This window comes from Pleuronectes platessa, chromosome 20 (assembly GCF_947347685.1).
Source record: "Pleuronectes platessa chromosome 20, fPlePla1.1, whole genome shotgun sequence".
In the NCBI taxonomy this organism is placed as follows: domain Eukaryota; kingdom Metazoa; phylum Chordata; class Actinopteri; order Pleuronectiformes; family Pleuronectidae; genus Pleuronectes; species Pleuronectes platessa.
The window spans coordinates 16,331,415-16,359,248 of record NC_070645.1 but is presented as its reverse complement, the minus strand read 5'-3'; the positions used below and the strand labels follow the sequence as shown (position 1 = coordinate 16,359,248).

Here is a 27,834-nt window from a genome sequence, read left to right as displayed (position 1 = left end):
AAAAAGTCTGGAACAGCGAGAGACTGGACATTATGGGAAATACTGTGTACAGATATGTGATTGGTTTGCTACTTTCATATTAACAGAAGTTTGGACAGCTGGGCCTGTTTGTATAGAATACATATTACATTTTTATGATTCTTTTATTAATGTTTTTGTATTTAACACACATTTATTGTTCAGTCTATGAAAATACATAATTTAATTGTTGATATATTAAGGGCCCGAGCACTGACAGGCACTGACAGACAGTGAGGCCCTATTGAAATTGTAAGGATTATTATTATTTTTCAGGCAAATTGATTGGCTTTTTGAGGGCTTTAACATGCTCAAATTCTTACCAAAATTAGCATAAAATTTGAAAGTGATGAAAATATAGTATTTTCACAAATCGTAGAAAGCAAAAAGTACTTTTGCTTGCTGAGACTTCTACGCCATTTAGTCCATATATTTAAGAAAAGGGAAGGAGAGAAAGAGAGAGAGACAGAAAGGAATCAATAGAGATAAAGAGAGAAAGAGACAGAGAGGGACAAATCAAAAGAAAGAAATATAGAGAGGGATGAGAGAAAAGAAAGAAAGAGAGAGAAACAGAAATGAATCAATAGAGATAAAGAGAGAGAGATAAACAGAAAGAGACAATTCAAAAGAAAGAAATATAGAGAGGGATGAGAGAAAAGAAAGGGTGAATGAATCACAAGAAAGATAGATAGAAATTAATGTAGAGAGTGAAAGAAAGAAAGAGAGATAAAGAGCAAGACAAACAAACAGGATGAGTTTATTTCTAACACCACATTGTTGATTTCCAGTGTGTGTTGCTGGAGCTGCTACGTCACATCCGCTGTCTCCCTCCGGAAGTACAGTTAATTTTTATTCACAGGGAGAAAAAAACAAAACAGCTGTTGTTGGAGAAGAAAACACCTAAAGTGAGTTTCATGGACGGCTTCGCGTCTCCATCTCCTCCCCGTGGTCAGTGCGGGAGCCGGGCTCGAGTGAAGCCGCCCGCTCGGTGGGTCTGGCCGCTGTTTTCGCGGAGTTGAGCCGCGAGTCTCGGTTCGCTCATTTGTTGCGAGTTGGCTCGCTGCTGCTAGCTTTAGCTTCCCCTTCACTGTGCACTGCTCGGCTAGCGCGTTAGCTTCTCCCGGGCTAGTTTAACTAACCCCAGTTTGTGTCCGTGTGCGGAGCCGCTACCGACGCCAGCCCCGTGTGCCGAGCCGGAGGAGCAGCGGGACCCTCCACACACAGGGTGGATGAGTGAGTAAACGTGGATCGTACATTGTGTGACCCGCTGGCCTCCGAGTTTAACTACGATTTATCACTGTTTACGTCCAGTGTTAGCCTGCCATGTTGCTCTGTGGGCAAACCAGGGCGCTGGGGATGCATCTGGATAATCATCACAGCTCATAGTATTTAAATGCATGGGTACTTTTTGCACAATGCTGTGGTTTGAGCCATCACATGTTATTTCTCCACCCGAGAGGAAATAGAAACTGCAGAAATGTGAGGAAGAGTAAATTGAAGATAACCCCTGCATGTTGTTTTGTTTTCTGGCTTTCATTGCGTTTTCTTTACTTTATCTAATGTTTTTTATTTCCTGACAGAATGCCGGCCCCAAAGAGAGGACCAGATCCTCATGAACCGCAGCCCAAGATGAGGAAGTTGGATGAAGCTGGGGAGGCTCTCCCATCCAAAGCTGAACCAGTCACCATTAATAGAGCTCTTAAAACGGGAAATACGCTAGAAAAGTCAGCAGCCCCTCGGTCTTGGAAAAAACTGTCTACTTCAGAGCAGGAACAGAGCTCCCCTCCAAAGGATCCCAGCAAAACGATTTCTGACCCGCCTGTCAAAAAAGCCAAGCTCCTGAACACCACAAGTGCCTCCTGCGAAGAATCTCCCTCGCAGTTCCCCAAAGCCTCCCTGAAGCGAACAGCCTCCACGGACTCAGAGGAGGAGCTGAGTAGCGATGGCAGTAAGGTCAACCTCTTTAGAGAGAGGGACGAGGACGACAAGGCCCGCTGCGTCAGACAATACTCAAACCGAGTCAAAGCGAAGCGCAAGGCTGAGGAGACGTCTTCTGACCCACAGGAAACATGCCAGGAGTTAGAATCTGTACCTACAGTGCTTATACAGATTGACCACAGTTACGGTAGATACTCAGATTTGCCAAATACTCAAAGCACGGCTGAGGATAATCAGAATGCGACAAAAGAACCTGCAGAGGCTGCTGTTGAACCCGAGAGACAAGTGCAGTTGAATAATGCGGCACAAGCAGAGTCCAAGGAAACTTTGGTCTCTGTATCAGGTAATGCTAATGCTAGTATCAATGACTGTGCAGTTGAAGGAAGTAAACGTGAGGAATTAAAAAGTGTGGAAATACAAAAGCTCACAGATAAGGAAACACTACCATCATCTAGAGAAGCATTGGACTCTGTTACTCCAGCTGCATCTTGCATTACGTCTGTGGCAGAGGAGAATGAGATAAAGGTTGTTGTTGAGTCCACTGAAAGTAAAAAGGATGGAGATGATGAACTAGTAGCACCGTCAGCGGAAACACTTTTTTCTGTTACTGGAGAGATGAATCCAAGCTGTGAAGGTGAAGACCAGGCCGATGAAAAGACAGACTCGGCTTGCAGACCAGAAAGTCTTACAGATGTGTGCGGTGAAACTGAAACAAAGAAGACCACCGAGATAGTTTCTGAAGGACTGAATATCAGATCTAAAATGGAGGAAGGGGAGCATGACATGAAGGAAGTGATTGAAGCAGCCAGCGTCTCCGCAGAGCACAGAGATGTGGATTCAGAAAATTCAAACTCTGCACCAGAAGAGATCCTGGTGGGACATAATAATCCAGAGAGTCAAACAGATCTCAGTGTCAAAATTCAAGTTACTTTTAAGGAGGAATCGAAGTCTGTTCACCTGCCGGACCAAGTGCCAGATAAAATGACCAATTCTTGTGATGGTGTTGACAAAGTTGTGAGAAAGTCGGACGACAAGCTTAAAGAAAGTGAAAGGAAAGTAATTGAACTCCCGTCGACTCAGTCTGTTGATGGTCCTGGGTCTTTTGTTGAGGAAGAGCTCAGTCATGACGTGACAGACAGGATGATTGACAGCTGTACGGAAATATTGACACCCGATTGTGAGGCAGCGCATGAGCAAAAACAAAGAGAAGTGTTCACTGATGCTGTCACAGTCCCAGAAGGTCAGACAGACACGGACATGCAGACTAAAATAACATCAGAGGGGGCGTCTGACTCAGCTCTGAGAGTGGCTACACAAAACCAGGAGCACCACAACGTTAATGACCACGCTACAGAAATACCTGCTGAAGTGAAGGACCTTACCAGTATGGAAAAAGGAAAGGAGATGAACGTTGAGCTTGCCCCCGCACCTCAGTGTCAAATCAAAATGGATTTATCGGCTTCGGTGACATCAGAGCAAGAAATGTGTAATCCAGTGAAAACAATGGAAGCACAAAGCCAACAAGTGGAAATACAAAATCAGGAAAAGCAAAAGAGCAACGATTTAATTTCAGAGGTTCGTGGAGATATTATGACTGAAAAACTGGCAAGTGAAGACGACAAGTGCTCTGCTAGTACACCTGAGAGTCAAAACAGAATGGAAATGCAATCTGTAAGAACATCAGAGATTTCTATCCCAGCGTCGTCACTGCAGGTGAAAAGGCAGGAGAGCCCAGGGGTGAGTGAACGCACCACAGACATGTCTGATAAAGTACATTCACATCCAGTTTCAAATAGTCAGAGCTCAGAGGATGACAATAGGGTTAATGCTGAATGTGTTGCTGCAACAGAGAATCAAACAGAAGTGCACATTCAGACAGAGGAGCTTTCTAACCCAGCATCTACATTGCAAATACAAAACCAGCCAAGTCAGGAGGTCAGTGAACCCACCACAGTATTGAATCAGGAATTTCACGAGAAGCAAAAAGCTGAAAAGTCTCTTGAAAATGAAAACCAGGCAAACTTTCAACCCGCAGCTGCATCAGAGGGTCAAATTGATATTGAAATGCAGACGACATCAGAGATTTCTGTCTTGGCCCCTTCAGAGGAAATACAAAACACTATTTCAACATCAGAGGAGAAATCTGACACATCACCTGCAGTGGAAATTAAAAGCCAGGAAGTCAGTGGACATGCTACAGATGAATCTACAGGGGTTCATGAAAATCATCAAAATGTCACAAAAGAGGATGACATCAACTTTGAATCTGTGGCTGCATCAGAGAATCAAATCAGACCTGAAATACAGTCGACATCAACGTCCGATATTTCAAACCCAGCCTCTTTAGTGGTAAGAGAAATTCCAAAAAGCCAAAATGAAGTGGATATGGAGACGACTGCAAGATCAGAGATTTGTAACACATCACCTGCAGTAGAAATTCAACACCAGAAGATTCAGGATGCCAGTGACCATGACACTGACATATCTGGAGAATGTGCGACTGAACCGAAGAATCAAGTCCAAATGAAAAAGCAGGTATCCTCAACCTCTGAGATTTTAATTACAGCACCTAAAGTGGAAACTGAAAATACAATAAGCAAAGAAGTGACTGGACCTGCAGGAGACACATCTGAAGGGATTCAAGGTCTAACGCTATTAAAAAGCAAGTGTAGTGAAAACCAAAACAACGTTATTGAAGCGTATGAAAGTGCTACTGAGGGTCCGAAAGAAACTGAAATGCAGACAACAGCAGCACCAGAGGAGATATTTAATCCAACAACTGCAGCACAGACACAATACCAGAGAGGTCAGGAGGTCAGTGAACTCGCCACAGACGCTGTGCTTCAAAAAGATGCTGCTTGGGCTGAGCATGAGGAAAACAAGGGAGAGGCTTTCAACCTGTGTGTTAGTGCTGCTGAGAATCAAATGGAAATGAATACAGAAACAACTGCGACACCAGAGGAGGTTTCTGATCCAGGATCTATCTACCAGCAGGTCAGTGAATTAATCACAGACACCGTCGTTCAGAAAGAGACTGCAAGTTGTTGGAATAAAGAAAATGAAGACAAGCTAACTTCTAAGTCTGTCAATGCTCCAGAAATGCAGACGAATATGGAAACGACTGCAGCGCCTGAAGATATTTCTGTTCCAGCACCTATAGCACAGAGGCAAGACTCTAGGCTGCAGGAAGCCACTGAACACACTGCAGATGAATCAAACACAATTCAGAAATCACATCCTGTGACTCATTTGGAAAATAAAGAGGAGTCTAGTGCTATAGTAGACCAAAAAGAGATGGATGTAATAAATGGATCAATGGAATGTGCAGATTCTGCCTTACAAGAGGAAATGGGGAAGCAAATGATTAATGAGGCCAAAGGCGAGGCTGCAGTTATTCCTTGTGATAAGGCTGACAAAACAGTCTGTCCCATTGAAGGACAGGGCGAGGGAACTGGAAGCAGTGAAGTAATCGTTTTTGCTTGTGACCAGCCACATGACGTTGATGTTGTAATTGAAGCATCAGAAGAGCAGATGAAGACGTTTAATCAGCCGGAGGTTCAGGCTCAGGAAAACCAGATCGTGTACGAGCCCATCAGCAGTCCAGAAAGTAATGACGAGAGAGAGACCGCGACAGAGCCAGAGAGGCATCATGGTGTTTCTCTACTGGATATACAGAACCCAGAGAGCCAGCAGGTCATAGAAGAGGCGTCGACTAGTGAAGAAAACAAAATCTGTGACCCACAAGCGGAAGCTGAGGAAAATGTTACAGAACAAATTTGCGTGTTTGGCAGCCAAGCAGCCGCAGCAGTGGAGATGGAATTAGAAAGCGTGAGTACGTCAGAAACTTCTCTAATTGCGCAGTTGGAGCAGAGTGATGTGGATGTGAGACAAGTTGCGGTGATAAGCTCAAGTGACGATATCAGCACGACAGATGGCCAGGCAGAAGATGCAGCCCAAAACACTGGCTTTTCAGAGTGCATCAGTGCCTCCCAGTTTTCAGACCAGGTGCAGGAGGACGCCGGGTTTGAGGAGGCTGAAGACGTCACTGTGACAACGACAACAGCCACCACTGAAGCTGAGGTACCGGACAGCACATCTGAGGAGTATGTGATCTCAGAGCCGGTCGCAGGGAGTCATATTCCCTTTGATATTGTCACCCAGGCGGTGGCTGAATCAGGTTTGACCTCCTCGTTTTCAGAGGAGGTGAGTCCAGACGATGGATTAGTTGGTAAAGAGGACAGTCTTTTAAATGGTTCCCAGTACACCGACGACAAGAGTTCTGACCCTTCCCAGCAGCCATCATGTGTCCTGATGGACGTTAATACCACAGAGATGGATATGGCGAACTCTCATGCCTTACTACGCACTAACGAAGGCGGTGATGCTGTGGTAATAGAGAATGCTGATGGTACTTTGGTTCTACAAGAAGTGCAGATTCTAGAGGATATAGAGATCGGTCGTGAGATCGTAGTAATGGAGGAAGACAATGAGGAAGACAGTGACATCACAATAATAGAAATACCCCAGGCAACACCTCAGGCTGTCTCTCCTAAACAACCATTTGTAAAGGTTAATGAGAAAAACACAGAAGACATCAGCGGGTCATACGTAAAGCAAAACAACACAGCTGGTGAGAAGGGCGAAGAGGATAAAAAGGCACAGGAGGCAGAAAAACCCAAGAAGCAAGAAATGAATACACAAGCCAGAACCAAAGCTCGCCTGGCGGCTTTGGCCGAGCAAAAGGCTGCAGCGTCGAAGAGAGCGGCAAACAGACACCAGCTCAACCTCTTAGCTCTATGTCACGAGATAGCCGAGGACATCGCCACAGACAGCATGCTACTGAAGAGGATTGAAGAGGAAAAACTAGTAGCAGCGGCAGCAGCCGTCAGGGCAGAAGCCGTTAGGGCTGAAGCCGCCAAGAAGGAAACTCCACCAGTTAAGACACAAGACCCAAATGCAATCAACGTTGCAACTCCGGCCGGACCAGAAGGATGCTCAGCTTCAGCGACCCCTGCTGCACAGGCACCTGAAGCTAAGCCCTCCACACCTGACTCAGCTGGGGCCAAGCCTGCAGCAGAGCCTCAGAAGAGACGTTTCTTCATCACGCAAATATCCGTACCCCTGAAAGCCCACGAGAAAAAGAAGCTGACGCGATATCAAAGACTGAGACAGGTGGAACTGCAGAGAGAAAAGATGTCTTGGGCACGAGTCAAGAAACTGAAGTCTGACCAAGCGAACCAGATGTTTTCAGAAATGGATTGGCAATCACCCCGGTCTGCCACCTCCTCATTTTCAACGTGTCCTGTGGCCACGACCCCCCAACCTGCAGCCACTCCATCAAAAACAGCTCCCACAAGTCCTGCCACATCTAGCCAACCTGCTACACCCAAGGCAGAAGTTCCCAAGGTGGAGACTCCTACAGCCGAACCCATCAAAACAGAACCCACAAAGACAGAAACCCCCACACCCGCTAAGGCAGAAATGTCCAAAACTGCTCCCATTAAAACGGAACCTACAAAACATGAGGCCTCTAAAGCTGAACCTCCCAATACTGAAACCCGTAGAGTTACAAGGCAAAGAACGGCTAAAGCTTCTGATACGACTCCTGCTCCGGGGCCGGCCCCTAAAGTGACCAGATCTGCAGGGAAGAGGAGCCTCCCAGCCGTACCTCCTCCCATGCCCAACGGACTGAATTCCCAAAAATCCAAGCTTGAAATTGAGTACAAGCCCTACAGACCCCGGCCCAAGTATTCTTTTGATGACTTTGAATTAGATGATGACCCGTTACCAGTAGCTCAGACCAGGACCAACCCAGCACTGAGGCTCTTACAACAAACACGACCCGGCCTTCAGTCAAACCCCACAGCTCAAGCTAGACATGCAGTTCAGTCGAGGCCCACAGTTTCATCACAACCTGCCAACCAGGTAAAACTCAAAGCTCAAACCACGCCCGCTGCACAGATCTCAGGTCAGTCAAAGCCCAGTGTTGCAGCTACATCCCAGTTAAAACCTGCCGCTTCCACCAATCCACAATCAAAACCTGCTGCTGCCAGAACCCCCCTGTCAAAGGCCGCAGCTACAGCAGATTCATCAAAAGCTGTTCCCTCCGCCAAAGCTCAGATAAAGTCTCCTGTCACGACGACACCACAGTCGAATGCAGTATTAGCTGCCTCTACCCAGTTAAAGTCCACTGCTGGTGGAAGTGCAGCCCAGTTAAAGCCGTCAACCTCGACGACTTCTCAACCTGCTGTTCCGATCAAATCTGAAACCAAACCTGATGTTTCTAAGACCGATGCTGCTTCGACGTCTCAGAAAACCTCAAATCCACAATCATCGGGAGATGGCAAATGCAAAGTAAGTGATCAATTCTGCTCTAGTGTGTTTCACAATAACCACATTTTAATATACTGTACATTAGAGATGTCAGGTACCAGCTCTCTCTTCTTTTTTACAAAGGATACAGCTGCTTCACTTTCATCAACTCCCACCTCCTCCTCTGAGGAGAGCCGGAAAGTGTCTGATGGAGCACAGCAGTGTGAGCAGAAGCCTGAGGGTATGTATTTATTTGCAGGCCACATGATTTATTTTAACTTATGTCATGTTGTTGTCTCATTGCTAAAGGCAGTACTGATGCTTTGGGGATTATCTTCTAGTGAAACGTTCTTATTTGTTCCCTAGTATTTATTATTTGAGCTGTTCTCACTGGATTATTAAGATTGATGTGTTAAGCTTGTACTTACATTTTACCCATCTGTGAAAATTGTTTACCTGCTCCTTCTCCAGAGAATAAGGCAGAAACATCCAGGACGACGGTGAAGACTTCGGAAGAACCTTGTCAAGAGTAAGTTTCTCTTAAATCATTTCGATCTTTACTTGTAGCAATAGAAACTTGAAGTAATGTGAGTTGTGTTTGTATCTCAGCAGAGGAGCGAAGCAACAAGATGGTGGGACTCCTCTCTCTGATGCCTGTCTGCAAAGAGAAGTCAAGAAACTTAAAGAGGCAGATAAAGATGGCACCCAGACTGTGATTGTAAGTGGGTTTATTCATTTCCTCTGTCATCAAGTGCAGCGTAAACCCTTCAGGACCCAACTAGTGATCACCCTTTGCACTGGTCACATTTGATGTATTCTTGAATATATTGTGATAAGATTCAATGAGTGATCTGTTGTTTCCTTGTCTGGCAGGATGCCGGACAGAAGCATTTTGGAGCAGTGGCCTGCAATGTGTGTGGGATGCTCTACTCGGCTTCCAACCCTGAGGATGAATCTCAGCATTTACTCTTCCACAATCAGTTCATCAGCGCTGTCAAATACGTGGTGAGAGCAAGTTTCCCTAAATCACACGTCTGTTATCTGTCTGGTCTACTGGCTTCAGTGTTGACTCATCGAGGCCTAAACACCAGTATGACCACACAGACCATTCTGCATTTTGACACCTTCACCTACATCATTTCACATGTGGAGTTGAAACGTGTCTCCACATGCATCTCGAGTAACGACTTGTGATCAGCTTTCACTTTGCTGCTTTATATGAGCATGTAGATCGTTACTGTTTGCAAAGACCAGATGAAGGGTTGTTTCTAACAAGCAACAGGCAGAGACGCATTTCCTCCTGTGTCGTCCATCAATTAAAACAAAAACTAAACTAGGTGTTTTTTAGGCAAAGCAAAGTACCATAGACTATTTACAATAAATCGGTGAAACATAAGTGTACAAACTGAAGACAAATTGAAACATATGAAACAAATTTAAAGTAGTTGGTGTATATATGCAATACCGTTTAACATACTCAGGTAGTTAGTGTCTGATGCAAAAACTGAATGTGAAAGCCTCCGCGGATCAACAAAGATATTTTCATTTACGGTTTCTCTTATCTGATTTTTCAGGGATGGAAAAAAGAGAGGATTCTGGGAGAGTATCCTGACGGCAAGATCATTCTCGTCCTGCCAGACGATCCCAAATATGCCTTGAAGAAGGTTTGTTCACAAAATGGAGACTTTTATCTGGTTGTCAATGTTGTGGGTGGATATATGTGGCTCCGCAGAAAAATGTCTGGTAAATACAGAAAAAAATGTAACTGATGTTATTTCCCTTAGATAAATTTTAATGTTACACCAGCTAAAGTTTATTATTTTGTGTGTGAAACAAATAGGACAGAAACTGCTTTGATTTCCTCATTAACCAGCAGCGGTTTGTTCCTCAGGTCGAGGAGATCAGGGAGATGGTGGACAATGACCTCGGCTTCCAGCAGGTGGAGACCAAGTGCCCCTCTCAGACCAAAACCTTCCTCTTTATTTCCAATGACAAGAAGGTGACTGGATGCCTCATAGCAGAGCACATACAGGAGGTGAGACACGGCCCAAGCTGTGAGGTCTTTTAATGTTTACTAATAGAATCATCTGCAATGGACAGACTTAGATGTTAGCTCTAGATCCTGATGGTTTTTAGCTTATATTGTAAATAATATAATTAATAAACTGTCTATTAAAGATCAACTGATAAATCACTCAGGCTCTGATTAGTTTAGATGTAAAACTGAGCATCATCCATGTCTGTGATTTCAGGGGTTCCGGGTGATCGAGGAGCCCGTCCCGGAGGGTTCCGAGGGAGAGAAGGTGATGTTCGAACGCCAGAGAGCTTGGTGCTGCTCCATCACGCCAGAGCCGGCGATCTGTGGCATCAGCCGCATCTGGGTGGTCAACATGATGAGACGCCTGGGCGTCGCTTCACGTTTGCTGGAGTGCCTGAGGTCAGTGAGCCCACATGCCGCAAAGACTTTAATCTGAAATCACCTGAAAACAAGTTAAACAAAACGAATGCTTCCTTTTTTTTGTTTTTCTGCGCAGGAACAACTTCATATTCGGTTCCTACCTGAGCAAAGATGAGATCGCCTTCTCCGACCCCACCCCTGATGGAAAACTCTTTGCCACAAATTATTTTGGCACTTCTCAGTTTTTGGTTTATAACTTTGTGAGTGGACGAAACTCGGCCAAACCCAAAACTGACACAGTATGACCGTCTCCAGGAGAGGTAACAATGGATTTAACAGAGGCGGCACAGTGTCTGACGCCATCTTTATTAGCATAACGATTTAAAAACACAATAAAACTGTAAATTGCTCCTTGGAGAACTACACATTGGTTGAAATCTCAGGATGAAAACAACACGGTGTTGTTGAAAAATGTTATAAATCCTCCCTTTAATCCCCCCCCCCCCCCCCGCATAGTATTTTGAAAGAAGAGTATTTTCTTTATACATTTTTAAGCAAACAATTGGTTTTATTAAAAAGAGTTTACATGCATGATCTGACAGCAATAGAAAACAAAAAGCATTTCACCGTTTGCTTCCTTCTTCTTTCATCCCCGAGAGACGTAAGAAGAATCGCATCGTTTGACTGCATTAAAATGAAATGTTTGTTTTAGATAATTTTTCTTCATTCTGTTATGTCATGTGTTTTTACACCTGGAGTAATCTGTGCACGGAGGATTTAGTTTTTAACGTTCAACACTTAATGATGCTGCCTTAGTCCCGAGTATAAACATCCATACATTTTAAAGGTCACAGATGCAACACTTCCACGTGCGTCTCTTCACGTGCACACTCATGTTTTCTTGTAACATTTCAAACTAATCGTCTAAAACTGGTTGATTTTAATCGGCGGGGCTCATTTCAACAATCTGATGGAAGAGTTGTGGGATAGAACTGTAGCTTGGGCATTAAATATACCTTGTGCTCCAATTTTCTTGGATCACTTCGCCTGATCTGTTTCTGAGCTGAGCCATATACTGTACACACACATTTAGCAGGGCATTGTAGCCTGTACTGTACGAGTGACGTTTTTTTATTTCATCGAGGCCGTCTATCGCTTTGTTTGTGCCTGAATGAAAAAACGTGTGACCTAACGATTATGATTTATTAATTTCTGTCTATTTTTTTTTTTTTTTTTTGCCATATGTTCCTCTAAACAGCATTTGGTGTTTTATTGAGTTAGTGTAGAATATCATCCTCCTATTCCTTAGTAAAAACAAATAAATACTTATATCAAATTATCATGTAGATTTATGCATACTCTAATAAAAAGTATAATGAAAGATGATGCAAAGATCAGGCTTAAATGGTATTTTAGTGCTGGTACATGTCACCCAGGTTCATGAATGAGAACGTTTGTTCAGTGACCGACGCGATGGGTTAAGATGAAGTTCAGACTCTTATCACAGATTAACAGTATCATTGTAATACATCCCTTCTTTTTTTTTCTTCTTGTTTAAGCAGTTGCTTTTTAGACAGACGTGTCGTGTAAAAGAAACAGAAATTTGATTTATACGAAGCTGTTATGTAAATATTTATTTAAATAATAAACTGTTTAAAATGTTGATACTCAGTTATTCTGTCTTAGAAGAAAACAACCGTTCTACTGAAGGAATTGCTGCGAACTTGGTGGGTAGTGAATTCTAAATGTGGTTTCATGGGGACACTGTTAGGCCTCGATGTGCTCTACTGTTCTAATTAAGGATAAGAACATCATTGACTAGCGCCATCTAGTGGTCATTGTTGTAGTGAACATGTTTGTGTCAGTGACGTATATTACCAGAATGATAGAATATAGATATAGAGTTAAATTACAACAAACGTTATAGCCAAAGGCTCTTCACAATTTTGAGTTACACATTGGTGGTAGATACAGGTTCCTACTCTTATTTGTTAACATAGCAAATAAAAAAGCATATAGCCCCTTTACATTTACATTTAAATCAACATTTAAATCAGCACAAAACTGACCTCAATAATCGATACTAACCCTTTAAATATATCAGAATTTTCCATCAAGATTCACACACAATTTACTGAGAAATCAATGAAAAACAACCTATTTCCAGTGTTAAAGAAAGTGACAAATATCTCCATCAATTCGAATATGTATTGCATCCCTGTTGTCATATATGATGCTGGCTGAATTTATCATAATATTTAGAATTTCAAATTCTTAAAAAATGTAAATTATAGTCCTTAAAACACTCTGCTGATATTTGAGATGAGACAAGTGTAAATCTTGGGAATTGTGTTATTGTCATGTTTGCTCTTTGTAGTTACACATGTAAACACTCCCCTCTTAGCGCATTCCTCGACACTCCTGTCACAACATGGGCCGGCTCGATGGCAACTTCTGAGAAACAAAACAACCCTAGAACAACATGGATACTTCCTCAGGCAGAGAGTGAGAAAACAGAGCCCCCCCCCTGCTCGTCCTCCAAGACCTGATACTGATCGGCCGCTGAGCCCAGCTTCCCTGAGGTATCTTTAACACCACGCTCACCTTGGCCTTTCCACTGCTGCTCACACCAGGATCCTCTGATCGGAGGCTTCGGACTGAATTAAGTTCAGTGAAAAAGGTCGTCGCGAAGAAAAAGAAAAGTCCAACATTTGTAAATACACACTTTTATTCTTACACGTTAATTTAAAAAGGACAAAATTGTCACAGCTGCCACATTGTAAACAATAAAACCTTTTATCCTATAAAGGTGATTTTATTGTGAGTTCTTGATACACTATGGCTACTTAGTGAAAATCAATAAATATCTTTACACTTTACACCGACCGATATACAAAAGGATTTTTAAAGTACTTACTGAGAGTTTTCTATAACTGTCACACAAGCTGTTTCCATTTCAGTTCCTTTTTTTAAACCGTAAGGAAAAACGTCGCCATTTTGCCCTGAACCTGATCTGCGACCACTGACTGACCCGCGCCCATAGTGCGGGGGGGGGATTGGCCTCGTTGCCTGACATCTGCGGGGACTTGATCTGTTTTAATAGTTTTACAACGAGATTACGGTAATGCTCCTGGTGTTTGTTCTGGTGACAGGCGACCTATAAGAAGGTAAGAGCTGCTCTGGAGTGCGCATGGCAAATACACAATCATGGCGGTACCGCAAAAAGAACTAAACATCCGACTATTTTTACACTGATCACGGAGCATGAACCGACATGTCACAAGCCCTCAACACAAACGGTCACGTATGAATAAACCTTAATCCATTGGCTCGTGTATGCATGACGCATTGTGTAGTTAGCTGAGTTGACATATGATCGTGTATTACGCCAAGGTTATGGCAACATCAAACGGTAGGCACCAAAAATATATATACATATACTGTAGCCTAACATTGGACACTTCAATTCGACCCCCCGAAAAAAAGCCGTCTGTCCTCGTGTGTCTGATTTCTGTTGAGCGATGTGTCTTCACAGGATGGGACAGTGCTCACCACAGAAATTATACAGCAAGTCCAACACATCAGGCTCCTGAAGCCTCCTGTTCATGGCACCCTGACCTCTCCCAGGCTGCACCACCACGACCTCACCGTCAGATGGAGCCTCTGGCAGCGGGTGAACTTTGTTGTCCGTCATTCTAAAGTCTGTAATGCCACCAGCCGGGAGGATGCCGTTCCTCTCCCCCCGTGGTTTGGCGTTCTCTGAGATGACCACTGCGATGGTGTCAGCGCTCATGCTGCTCTTACTCGCCGGCCTCACGTCGTCCTGACACGCGTCTGAGTCGCTGGCGTGCGGCAGAGAGAAGTAGGTGCACTTCCTCGACAGGGACTTGATCTTGTCCTCCAGTTCGGACGTCGTGCTGTCGAGTGGGGCATTCTGTTCTGTGTCCTTACACATCTCCTCGCCCGGTGGAGTGTTGGCGAGTGTTTTGTTTATCGCCACCGGCTCTGAAACTGATTTTCTGATCGACGTGTTCTCTCTGAAGAGCCATGGTCCATTATCATCGGGAACACTGTCTCCAGGCCCGACTTGTGCATTGAAAGCAATGCATCCCGCCGCTTCGGTCAAGGAGTCCAGGACGTTGGTGGAATTGAAATAAGACACCTCAGTCATGGCTTTGGTGCGCGCTGAGTGGAAGGGGGAGAAAATGCTCGAATGTTCCTTCTTTTTCTGTTTCGGGGCAGATGGGGGTCTCTCACTTGCCTTCTCCTCGGGATCTTTCTTGCCATAGAGCCTTTCGATTGTTCTCCTCACAAAGCCTTTCGTGATAGATTTCCGTGCCGAGTCATCTTCCCCACTTGAAAGCTCGAGTGAAGTCTGAGACTGATAGCCGGCGCTTGTCGATGTGTCCGCTCTTAGCTCGGACAGATCCGATGCGTTTGGGCGTCCTTGCCGATTGTCCGTGGCGCTCTTTGCTAGGAACATTTCCCTGATGGATCTGACCCGGTTGCCCTCAGGCTCCGTGGTGATGACGCCGCTGGAATCGTAGCTGAAAGACAAAGAGGACTGAGGGGCTGATCGGGTGCAGGGAGATGCTGATGGTGATTCTTCAACGTCCGACTCCAGCTGGACATTTCTTTGAGGAACCCGTTTGAGAGCGGGACTCTCTGCCACACTTTTCCTCTTCTGGGCATCGGCAACTTGCTTTTCCAGGAGGATGATCCTCTCTGCAATAGACTGGGAAATGATTTCCTCAGACTCAAGTTTGACTTTTCCCACAAGCGTTCTGTCCTTTGCTACAGGAGTTTCCCGATGTTCTTCCTTCTCTGAGCTGGACTCTTTCTCACAGAAGCTTAGTTCCTCTTCACTCAAGCTCCTGATTTGCTCACGTGCAGTATTTGCTTGCTCCATCTCTATTTGCTCTTCGCCGCTGCCGTGCTCATGTTCACTAAATCTCTCACGCTCGGCTAAACTGTAAGAGTTTAACAAGCTGCTGTGGTCATTTTTGGGGTCCTCATCCTCTGAGCTAATCTCCTCAACTTCCCCTACCAAAGCCTGTAGCTTGTGACATTTAACTACCTCGGGATCTGGCCGATAATTATGTTGAACCTCCTCGTCAATGTTCTCCTTCTCTTCCTCAATACCCGACAAACTTTCCTCACTTCTAACCTTTAATTCATTGCGTTCAAACTCCAGCTGCTCTTCCTCTGAGGTCGTTGGATCATCTGCATCTGAGTAACCTGCACTTTCTTCAACACTGACTTTCAGTCCCTGACGAGGGGTTTGAATCTCTGGTTCCTCTGGTCGTTCTTCCTCTGACAACCTTTCATTTCTATTATCTGGACTGGAGACTCTCTCCTCCTTAACACGTTGCTCTACATAATAATTAGAGCTTGGATGCGTTTGCTCTTCTTCATCCAAGCAACTATGTTCTTCACCTCCGTCTGAGCTACACAAACTTTGCTTACAGCTCTCTCCATCTTTACTAGCACTGGAAACGTTCCGCCCTTCCTCACCTGCACCTGACTCTTCATCAGTAGTGTGTCCACTCTCTGGGATACTAGTGCCCCCCTCACTTTGCTCCTGCAGCTTCCTACGCGCTGCCTCAGGGCTTTTTGTGCTGCTGATGCTCACGTTTGCCGTTTCCTGACCTACTTTGTCTTCAATGTGACTGTGAAGCTGCGTTTCCTCAGTTAGCTGCTTATCTTTAAGTTCAGCTGCTGGTTTATGTTTCAGTGATTCTGTTCTCAGAGGGATATCGTGCATTTCAGATTGTTTTGGCTGGTTAACTTTCGCGAATTTGTTAATCATGGACCTCACGTCGACATTAGTTTTCTCATCTTCCCTAAGTTCTCCTGAGTAGTGAGACATTTTAGAATCTCTGTTTGCTTTTTGTGACAGTTCAGCTTTTTCTATGAACCTGGTCGACATATTTTCTTCATCAACACTCGCGGAGAGAGACATTAGTTCCTCTTTGAGCTTCTTGGGTATGTCAAGGTTGTCTATGATCTGATCTATGACCTTCTCTTCTAGGCAATAGTAATTTTTAGCCACGTTTACTCTGAGCTCTTGTGAATCGTTTGGAGTCAAGCTGCAACTCTTGCATTTGTCACTGAGTTCCTGAAAGCCCCTCCAGCTTTGCAGGAGCTGCTGTGAAGTCGACCTTTGCAAATTGCACAAACTAGCCTTTGTCTTTTGGGAATCCTCGATATTGGCAATCTCTCGGAGGGAGACAATAATTTTGAATGCCTCGGCACAGACGTTTGCATTCATCTGGTCCCTGTCAGAGTTATTTATCCCTTGATTTAGGGACATGATGGACAGGAAAGCAAGGAGAGCTTTGGATGAGGAGCCAAACGTGGAGGCTACGTGAGAGGAGAAGTCGGGCGGGCTGTTGGACTTCTCCACACCGGAGGAGTGTTGGTTCTGTGTGATTTGTCTGATTGATTTTATTGAGCGGCAAATCTGCTCCAGCACATGTTTGGTGTTTGGTTGGTTTGTAATGTTCAACTGTGGCAGCTGAGTTTGTGTCACAGATTTATCTTGATTTGTCTTTTTTCTCTCAGTCTGGTTTGTTTCCAGCGAGGTCGGTGTTTCGTCCTCCTCAGCTGCCTGCGATGTTTGGTGGCGTCTTCGTCTGGACGACGTTTTCCTTTTTGTGTTGTTTTCAGGCTCGGATGTATTATCTGTGGAAAGGTTTCTGGAGAGCTTCTTTTTATTTGACTTGTTTGTGACGGGCGGGGAAACCAGGTCCAGAGACTGAGAATATGGAGATGGCCTCTTTTGCAGCTTGGCTTTGGGAAGCATCTTCGTTCTCTCAGGAGACGGGCTAGGAGCGGGGGAAGATTCACGTTTTTTGATATTTGGTGACATAGTTTTGTTCGAATGCTGCTCACGTAATGATGATGATAACTGTGGAGAATCATGAGAAGAGTCCAAAGGTAATTTCTTGCTTTGGGATTTTCTGTTTTGAGATGGGCTGGTTATTATTGTCACTTTTTTCACCAGTAGTTTAGGAGATGCTGCTTCTTTCTGAGCCGTCTTTGTCTGTTTTGCTTCTGTGAGTTGAGAATCACTCGGTGTCGGCGTCTCACTCAGTGACATGCTGTCTGAAGACATTCTCTCTCCGGATGTCAAACTACTGGATGATGTGGATCTACAGGGTGATGGGCTGTTTTTCAGATCCAAGCTGCTGTTTGATTTCTGGGTCTTCACCGGCGGCTGGTGGGTCCCTGTTGAACAGAGGCCATTCGGCAGCATGGTGTTGTCATCATCCCCCGCGGTGTTGGATACTGTTGTGTCCTCAGCACACAAAGTGTATTGGCTCATAGATGCTTTCCTGAGAGACATTTGCCTTTCAAGAGACAGATTGCTGACCAGAGGAGCTCTTTTCACTGATGGAGCTCTTGTTAATTCTCTCAGCACGGAAGGAGCGTCGCCCTGAACTGTTTCCATTGTGCGGTCTGTGGGTGACGAGGCCTTGTCAGATGTGGGACTTATGGACAATGGATGATTATCTGACATTTGACTGCTCACTGATGAGAGCCGGTACAAGGGGCTGCTGGCGGCTGTCGACGCATCCATCATGCAACATTCAGCGTTAAGCTCTTCTAACTCATCGGGCGGGGGTGGTGGCGGCAGTAGCTCCATTGAGATTGTACTGTAAGGTGTTGCTTTCTGCGAAGAGATTTTTATTGGGTTTGGATTCCTTTCACTGCAGGTACCATTCACGAGGGGGCTTACATCTCCTGTGTTCCTTTGAGCTACACTGGTGCAGTTCTTTGTACTTGTCGTTGTGGAATTACGAGGAGCAATCTCCTCTAGCTGAGTAGCTGTTTTCTCCCCCGACGGGTTTGATAATTGGTTTTCAAAACACTTGACCCTCAGCTTGACGGATGTTCTCAACGGTTCAGATCGGAGGATTTGACTCGGCTGTATTTCAGATTTCTCAACGACCAACCCATGATTGTATCCTGACTCCTGATTCCTGATATGTTCTTCAGGTTTTTTACCGTCCTCATCTGGGCAGGAAGGTGAATTAATGTGAGCTTTCTCCAGCCACTTCTGTACATATTCATTTGTCCCGGAGCTGGACAGTGTTTTGCTTTTGCTGATATCACACGGCTTGTTTTCCTTCTTTTTCTCCTGGTGCACCGATGTCTGCCGCGTTAGGGTTCCCCTCGGTGGGCTCACTTCAGTAGAAGAAATGTCAAGCCGGCTTGCTTCTATAGAAACTGTCTCGCTCTGATTTTCTTTCGGGGGCGTTGGTACAATTGGAATTTTCCATTTTATCGTGGAATCTGACGATTGTGAGCTCTTTGTTGTAACGCTCCCGTCCCCATTTTGCGTTGCTCTCTTTGTAGCCTTTGTCTTGTTTTTTGGTGATTTTGATTTATTCCCGTAAACTCTCTTGAGGAAACCGGCGCTGGAGAAAGTTTTCGCTTTCCCACGCGTCTCAGTAAATCCTGAAGAATTCTGTTTTTGCCTTTTCCCGGGTGTCAACAGCCGCCGAGCTCGTTTTTTACCAGCCTTGGGTTTCCTCTTCCCCTTGTTGAGCTCCCTTTGTTCGGGCTTCTCTTTGCCTCTTGTTGACTTTGACAACTGTTGTTGATTATTTGTTGCTGGAGTCGCAGCCGTCTTAAGTGATGACAAAGTAAAATTCGATGTTAGAGACATGTCCTCCGTCTTCCAGATGCTAATGGACTCCGATGCTGTCGAAGGTCTCCAGAACTCCGGATTAAACCCGTTATTGGAGAACTGTCCTGTTTCTGAAGTCGCTGGCCTCCCGTAAGGTGGAATATCCTGTGCACAGATGTTTGCAAGGAAATTATCCTGACACATCTGCTGTTCATATATGTGCAAGACAGATTCTGTGACCTCCTCGCCGCTGGAATCAATCTGTAGGATCTCCGATGATTTGAATGAGGATATATTCCTGCTTTTTATGTTGCCGTTATCCACATCGCCGAGTCTTCTCGGTTTGGGTACCGGTCTTGTGTTGGTCTGTTTGACCACACAGTACTGCTCTGTCATGGCTCCATTCTGCGTCTGTTCCTTGTAGGAGTAGGAGCCAACCACGCCCTCCTGAATACCGTCAGCTGTCACGGATTTGACGCTCTCCACAGAGGCTTGCTTTTGTCTAATTTCCTTGAACCCTGGTGTAGCAGCTCTGGTAGGTGACACCATGCGCGTCTGTACTTTGGTGTTATCCTCTTCTTTGCTGCTTCTATTGAAAGCTCCATTGCTCGACGATGGCGGATCCTCATCGTTGTTGTCTCTGGTTTTGTACTTGTTGATGCTGTCGATGGAGGAAGCTGCAGTTTGTAAATCCACTGGATCTGATGCATGCGAGCAGATCTCCTCGTCTGCTTCAGGCTCCGGTAAACAGCTCCCATTAAGCTCACTGGCGACATTGGAGCGTGAAAGAGTTGTCGTCCAGTGGATGGTTTCCTCCTCCTTGAGTGTTAGGCGTACCTTCATCTCAACTGTCATGCTGCCGTCCTGGTTCACCCGGAAAGACTTCTCGATGTCGTCATCGGCGGGCGGCAAGCAGCCCTGCCCCTCCGCTCCATCTGTTCCTGCTACGGACTCCAGCTCCAGGGAGTTTGAGGGGTTAGTGGGAAGGCGGCCGTCATAGGAACTCCCTGCCATGGAGTTATGGATCCGATTCACGATGTACCTCTCAGACGATAGGGAGAAATTCCTGGACTTTGAACTATGATATGAGCGGGACTTCTTTTTACCTTTTCAGTCATTCAAAAGAACCAAGGATATAAAATATGGGGTAATGTTGAAGTAGAAACGTCCAGAGTTTTGAGGCGAGGGTGGAAGAGGTTAGTTTGGAGAGGATCCACAGGAAGAAGCACAAAACAGGAAAAAAGAGAGAAAAAGAAAAGTTAGAAAGAGACAAGAGCTATCCATAGCTCACAAAGAACAATAGCCGGCAGCCATGCAGACAGTGTATGTGGGTCATGTATGGTATTATGCTTAATATCGACGCCTCAGCACTTTCTCAATCTTCATCCCATGAGAGGAGGAAGATTACTGCACACACACTGTATGAAGGCCCACTGGACTAACGCTCGCTTAACTCCAACTACTGTATGGCATTAAAAGAACCGCACAACAATATATTAAAGAGTTCATACTTCTAATTAACTTACGGTTTAAAGACTTTGGTCTTCTCTGTCTCTTTCGGTTGTTGGAGAACTGAGTGGGAGCTGGTGATTTCTGGGAGGTGTAGTTTGCAGATTTGAAAGGTTCCCTGCCGGCAGCCACGACCGTCCCAGAGCACAATATCAGGCCTGGAAGACCGTCAACCTGCAACACACAGAGAATACAATCTGAAAATATTTTTTTTATATCATGTAATAGTACCAGCTCTAAATTATGATTCTAACTGTGCAGTGTATGTATGAAAAGTCTAAATTAAATTAGTGCAGACTCCCTGACCTGAAGCCTTACACTGCAGTATCCCAGATTGCCTCTCCAGGTATTAGGTTGAGTTGCTAAAGAAGATTAACACTTTCTCTCCTCAGGTGATGGTTATTTACAAGCCAGGTTTAACTCAGGCCTTCGTGGACCAGTAATGAGGCCACCAGTTATCTAAGACATAAACATTTGAGTTGTATTTGAACGTACACACTTCAGGGGAATGTCTACAGATTAGACCTAGGATAACTTTGTTTCTATTTGTGAATCTGTCCGGTTTCTTTGATTGCTTCAGTGGATTCAACTTTATGTAGCTCCCTTCATAAGATGTCAGGCTTTGGTGCTTTTAACACTCACACGTCTGCCATCGGTTGTGTGAAGTTTCACCACGTGGAACTGCATCAGCTCGGAGATGTATTCCAGGATGGACTCAAAATTAGCCGAAGTCCTCTTGTGAAGCACCACCTTGCGTTTCAAAGTGGGGTCTCCGTTGCAAAAGACCAGCAGCTTCTTTGGCGTTCGCACAACCACCGGCTCCTGCCTGTGGGCGCTGCGGCCGGGGAAACTCCTGGCCTGCTGCACCACCCGGCGGCGGGCCGTAACGGGCCTGGCGTGGTACCATGGCGGCAGCTTCTTCCTGGCCAGTGCCAGGTTGATGGGCGTTACCTTCCGCCTGTCAGAGCAGATGTAGGACTTCCCATCCTCCAGTTCGTCCAAGGTGTAGATGGCATGAATCCCCCGAGGGGTGGTGATGTTTCTCACCCCAAACGGAAGGGGGACCTTTTTAGAGAGACTGTCCAGGAGTGCATCGAAGGTTTTGAAGGTTCGGTTGTTGATGACCATGCGCAGACCGCTGAACTGAGGATCTCCACTTTTGTAGAAGCAAACCCGCTTTGAAAGGATGGGGTCTTTGATGCGTGGGTGGCGGGGGGTGCCGGAGGTGTGGCCACTCCCTGACGACTGGTCAGGGGGGATCCTCCGGAGTCCCGTCTTGTTCATCGTTGAGTTTTGCTGCAAGAAAGAAATGTAAAGAATTTGACAAATCGTAGAAATATGAAGGTTTCCTATGTTTAAATAGCCCAACAGCTCTCAGGGACAAATAATCTGCACGTTATGCAAAGATCTCAACACGTAAACAACATCAGTATCATGGAAACTTATATAATTTATGATGTGTAAACAGATTAAACATCTCGTTAGCACACGTTGTTTACTTGGTTCGGCTCCGGCCATCAGGCATCGTGACCTGACTTCTGGAAAAGCTGCCACGTGAATAGAATCTTCAATTATTTGATTACCTGGGTTTTAACAACACTGAAGCGCACATAACAAGTGGTACAGCCAGTGTTCATCGGTTACATTCTGTTTTACCAGCTTCTACCTGGTATTTCTTTAAGGATGAATGATTCCATAGCACATTCAAGTATTATTATTTTTGAAATATTAAATTCATCAAAAATTAAGCAGCTCTTCAAAACCGCATAGAATCAAATTAATTATTTGCCCTATCATATAACTTAAGTCTCTTGAAAAAACTTGAAACTGCTTTTTAAAAACAAGTGCTAAATTACAGTTTTTGTTAAATCTAATTTTACTAAAAATATCATATTTATTAATATATGATATTTAAATTTGATATTTCTAATAGGTGTTACATCCATTTCAGTTATTTATATCATGATCAGCTACTGCTGCTATTTATTCATCATATATAATATGAATATAACTATATTACCATTTTGTCAGTAAACTAACAATTGTTTTTTTCACATTCAGGAAAAATTTATAGTAATGAACAGAACACTTTTAAAGAGACATTTCTATTATATTTCTGAAGCTGCATCAGAAGCAAACACAACTTTCCATTAAACCTGGAGGCTGGAAACTATTTAAACAAACACAGATATTCAGATTTTAAATTACAGTCTTTTAAAACAAACCTACCTATGTCGGCATCGTGAAGTTCCCAACTGTTTTGAAAGAATCCATGAAAGCGTTATTCCGTGCTCTACATCATGACTGCCGTGGAGCTAACTGCGCAGCAACTGTTTATTTCGGGCGACACCGTCCTGGTTAATTTGCTTAATCTTTGCTCAAAGTTAATCTCCACTACAAGTGCGGTGCTTTGAAATCCTGCTCACAAAGGTGCGTAGCTGTGGAGCTGAGACAGTGGGCGGAAGAACTCCAGTGATGAACCTTCACAAAAACATTTAGAAGGAGAGTTCTATCTGGAAACATATAACGAAGGCAGCAGCCTTTATTTCACTCAATCAAAACTAAATTAAAGGCAAAATAAATCCCACAAAATTCAAAACTTTTAAACAATTTACTGTGTTTGGCATCTTTATTTCACTTTTGAATGAGAGAACAATATTGTACCTTCAGTTCAGGTTATGTGATGTGAAATAAGGACAGTGTTTTCTCCAGCAGTGGCAGCAGATGGTAACTAGGTGCCCAGCTGTATTATTCGTGCCGGGTTGTAATCTCATTGAGCACCTCTTTGGATAATAGGGATTAAGGGGCTCTCTCCACGCTGGGACCCTTCAAGAAGAGAACTTGTTTTCAGGGAAATTCATTCACCTGCATCTCAATACAGAGGAAGCACATTTATTATAAATTCATAAGCTGTGTTATAAATTAGGTTTGATTTCAAGATTCACCCTGAGTGATCCGAGCACATCCAGCATATGACAGAGTGAGGTAATAAATAAAAAATAAACATGTACAATTACTATAATAGCAAGTAGAGAGTTTTAATGTGCCCATACAGAAATACACTGGTAATAGAAGAGTTCTAGAAATACAATTAACTTAACTTGGGTAGTACAGTTGATTAGGTTGGACCGTAATACTGAGGGTATTAGCTGGTCATGTATACATGCTTAACCATGAACCATCAACAGTTGCATAACAGTCACCAAAACTGGAAGAGTCTATTTCTGTAGCGGGGGGGGGGATTAGTTGACAAGCGATGACTTCGTTCCTCAGTAAACCTGGGGCCCGCGCCGAAGGAATCACACCGGAGCGATCGGGTTTCTGCTCGGTATCAAAGGATAAAGCCGTGGCACTCGCACTGTGTTTGGTTTGCTGCGGTAAAAATATCTCAGGTGTGTACGATAAGAGACGATATGTTTCCCCCGTTGGAAAGAATTCCTGCCGAGACCGGAGTGATTCACACAAGGGCCCGTGGCCGGCTCCCGTGTGCCGAGCCCGGTGACCTCTTCCCCAAAACAGGGGCGAGCTCAAAAATGTGAAAAATCCGTCAAAGGAAGTTGAGGGAGGTGGGAGGGTGGGGGGTGGTTGGACAATGGAGGAAGCCCTCAGTGTAAACAGGTAGGCCCCCCCGAAGCCTGCATGCCCCTCATTCCAGGCCTCGGCCGCAGGAGATAAGAGACAGAGCAAATGTTGAATCTGAGCGGGGAGCGATAGAGCGGCGAGGATCCTGGCAAGCCCTCGGCGAATCGGACTGAAAATAGGCCCGAGCCGCGGCTCGGCGCTCAAAGCAGCATGACAGGTAATAGCAACAAATGCTGGAGGCTCCATCTGTCACATAACCCCCCACGTCACGGGTTATAACAAACCAGCTGTTGATATGAATACTGTTATTTTCCCTTCACATGATTACATGTGAAATCACACGCCGCCACGACAGAGATATCTGTCTCTGCGTGCCGGGTACATCGCCACCCGGCCTGTGCTCTATTTTTAAGTCCCGGTGCCTATACGTCAACTAATTGGCGCCAAGTTAGATTCAAACCTATGCTGTTAATGGGAAAAAATGTGTGATATGTTTTGGCCCTTGTCCCCTTTCTATATTTGGCCCCGCGTCCTCTGTGCAGCTGCTCCTCCAGATCCGTCTGCCTCTGTCCCCCACAAACACCTCTCTCCAGCATATTGCCTCATTTCGAGAGGAGTCAGCTGAAATACACCGAGCGGCTACGTGGAAATACAACAGCAGTGTGCGCCGGTGTGGAGCCGCGTTTAGTGTCGGTGTTGCCGCTCGGTAACACAATGTGCAGCTCGCGTCGTGGCCCTCGTGCTAACTGGTTAACATTCCTCGAGCTGCAGCTGTCAGGAATTCAATTATAAGTGATACAGCTGCACTGTGTCCAACGGCCACTTTAGACATTCACCACAATTACGAGTCGGGCTGTCGCTCCTGCAAACATGATCCCTTTGAAACTTTTCCTTTCAACCCACAGTTTTTGTCTTTGTTCTCTCAGAAACACTAAAGAATCCCGGTTTCATTCCATTTTTCCTCCGGGAGCAACTTGCAAACGTGGGCCTGGCAGAGTTTGAGACAGAAATGTGCTTACTACTCTGAATTCCATTAGAGTTACGTGATGCTACGTCCCCCCCCCCCCCCTCCCTCTCTTTGACTTCCAGTGGAATTCCCAGGTTTTGAATGAATCCCTGCCAAACAGGACTCATAAGGTCACGACCAGCGCCGCCGCCGCCCGTCGCTGCTCCTCCAAAACCCCTCGCGCAGCAGTCAGAGGTCCCCACCCCGTCCATTTTGAGTGCTGCGTATCAGCTGTGCCAAGCTTTTAATCTGCCTGGTGACATCCCAGTGTTTCCTGCATGGGACAGAGGGAGAGATAAGCACGCTCCCCTGTGCGGTAAATCACTCCACACTCCCACTCGTTCACTGATATGACCGTTATTCAATTAGACTGCGTTAGAACCTCCAGCATGATTCTGTGATGATTATACTATCAGAGGCCGGGGATTGTTCCCACATTATTGTGTTTTCTTTTTTCAATGACAAACACGCAAAACATGTTTGGTATTATAACCAATGGTGTGATGTTAACTCATTTTGAAATCGTCGACTCTTTGTGCGTCATAGTACCTAAAATAAAGTAAAGTTCTTCCAGAATATGAAAAACAACAACATACAGGTGCTGCACTCAAAATCGTACTATACTTTTTAATCTGGCTTTTAATTCAGCCTGATTCCGTCTTATTCATATCTCCTCTCGTAGGTTTATCTTGTCGTCTTTACTGCATTTTTCTCCAGCATAGGTTTTATTTTATTCTATCGATGCCCTGATTCACTGTTGTCCATACTCCATGACTGTTAAACTCTTTGGCTTCACAACCTGACCTCACTCGCGTTCGATAAACTGAGCAAAATGCATTAAACTAGTTTGTCAACATCAGACCGTGTCTCCAGGTCCGAGGTGTTTATGTTTGAAAGCACCTGGTTTATGTAACTTTGAGAAGCGTTTCACGTGTCCACTTTGTTTACAGCTTTACAGTCTTACCGGAGCCTGGGGAGGACAAAATTGGATTAAAGTGCAGTGGCTCCTCCGTCACAGACGTCAAACAGCGACGTGAAACAACAACACACAAACTAACTGTGAACATTTCTCTGTCTAAATGTCCTTTGGATTGTGATCGTGAGGACTTTATGTTTATCTTTTCCATGTTAATTGTCTATATGATATTGTTGGCTCCTCTTTGCTCCAACTCAACTATTATTGTAGTATTAGTATATAATATTATAGTTGAGGTAGTTTCATAAGAATAATAATAATAATACATTTCTTACCAAACTGAAAAGCAATTAAGTAAAAATAAAAGACAAGGCATAAAATATTAAGTACACGACGTATTGTAGTTTAAATTTCCCGCAACTTTATTAATCCCAAAATACAACAACAACAACAACAACAACAATAACAACAATAAAAAACACACACACTACGTATACTGGTAATAAGGATACGATATTGAAAAAAGCTAAATGAGGTCTCTGAATAAATTTAGAGTAAATAACAAAGTGACAATAATCAGTGAAAAGGTCTATAAATAACTTTAACGTAATATTGACTTAAGTTTAAATCCAACAGCTGTAATGTAGCAGATACGTATTACATCACTCCATTTTCACATAATGACAACTTTATTTCTTGAAGGTAAATTTTCTGCAAGTACTTTTACTTCAGTCCTGATTTGACTCTGTTCCTTGAGTATTTTTAGATTAGTTTTACTTTAGCAAAGTATTTACAGCCGAACATAAACAGCTCACAGCAGATTAAAAATAATGTGGCAAGCCGCTCACTTATGAATCTGCAGACTGTGAGGATACAGTACATCAACAAGCGAGCCTCTCAGCGGCAATATAAATACTGATATGTGCAGAATGTGGACTATTTTCCTCCAGAGGGCCGTGGCAGCCTGGGTCCTCCTCACCAAAGGGCGGAATCCCACATGGCTGTTAGCTTTCAGAGGGTCCGGGCGGAGGGCCAGTCTGCTGACGGGACAACCTGGCTACGCACGACCCAGATAGCAGGCCGGGTGAGGAGTGATTTATCCGTCTGTGCTCGCATCAGACAACCTTCCTCTGATTAAAGATCAGCCAGTGAGCGACAGAGCTGAGTGCAGGGGAGAGGGGGCGAGACAGGCGGCCTCCCAGTGTGAGACACTGGCATCCTGACCACCATACAAATGGACTTTCCAGACGCTGCACGCAGCACATGTACTGTGGACACACACACACACACACACACACACACACACACACACACACACATAAACACACACACACACGTTCACCAGTGGGTATATACTGGGGAATGTGCACGTAGCCATTATTTCTACCCTCTCTCTCTTGTATTCATACACACTCACACACACACACACACACACACCAGAGCCGAGATAAAGACTTATTGAGTTGGCCTTGACTTTCTCTGAACCCGACAACAAAAGGATGTGGTGAATCTACGTGGCC

The 27,834-nt window shown here is 44.7% G+C and overlaps 1 protein-coding gene across 4 annotated transcripts; it reads left to right on the top strand.

Moving 5' to 3' along the window:
• The first annotated feature begins 844 nt into the window (after window positions 1-844).
• On the top strand, window positions 845-12,329 carry LOC128425472 (microtubule-associated protein futsch). 4 transcript variants are annotated; one of them, XM_053412074.1, is made up of 10 exons: window positions 845-923; window positions 1,599-8,310; window positions 8,413-8,509; window positions 8,740-8,797; window positions 8,878-8,986; window positions 9,142-9,273; window positions 9,843-9,932; window positions 10,160-10,303; window positions 10,521-10,705; window positions 10,803-12,329. In XM_053412074.1, the coding sequence occupies exons 2-10, from the start codon at window positions 1,600-1,602 to the stop codon at window positions 10,969-10,971; spliced, it is 7,695 nt and encodes a 2,564-aa protein (XP_053268049.1). In that variant the 5' UTR covers window positions 845-923; window position 1,599; the 3' UTR covers window positions 10,972-12,329. The 4 variants fall into 4 exon arrangements, with proteins under 4 accessions (XP_053268049.1, XP_053268048.1, XP_053268047.1 ...); XM_053412073.1 differs by having other exon boundaries at window positions 878-1,006; window positions 8,881-8,986; XM_053412072.1 differs by having other exon boundaries at window positions 878-1,006.
• Window positions 12,330-27,834: the final 15,505 nt, after the last annotated feature.

Excerpts from the sequence above, each read along its gene's own strand:
- LOC128425472 (XM_053412072.1), top strand. The coding sequence starts at position 933 with ATGGACGGCTTCGCGTCTCCATCTCCTCCCCGTGGTCAGTGCGGGAGC. Across the intron at positions 8,311-8,412 it reads CGGGAGATGGCAAATGCAAA|GATACAGCTGCTTCACTTTC; the intron begins GTAAGTGATCAA and ends TTTTTTACAAAG. Across the intron at positions 10,304-10,520 it reads TAGCAGAGCACATACAGGAG|GGGTTCCGGGTGATCGAGGA; the intron begins GTGAGACACGGC and ends CTGTGATTTCAG.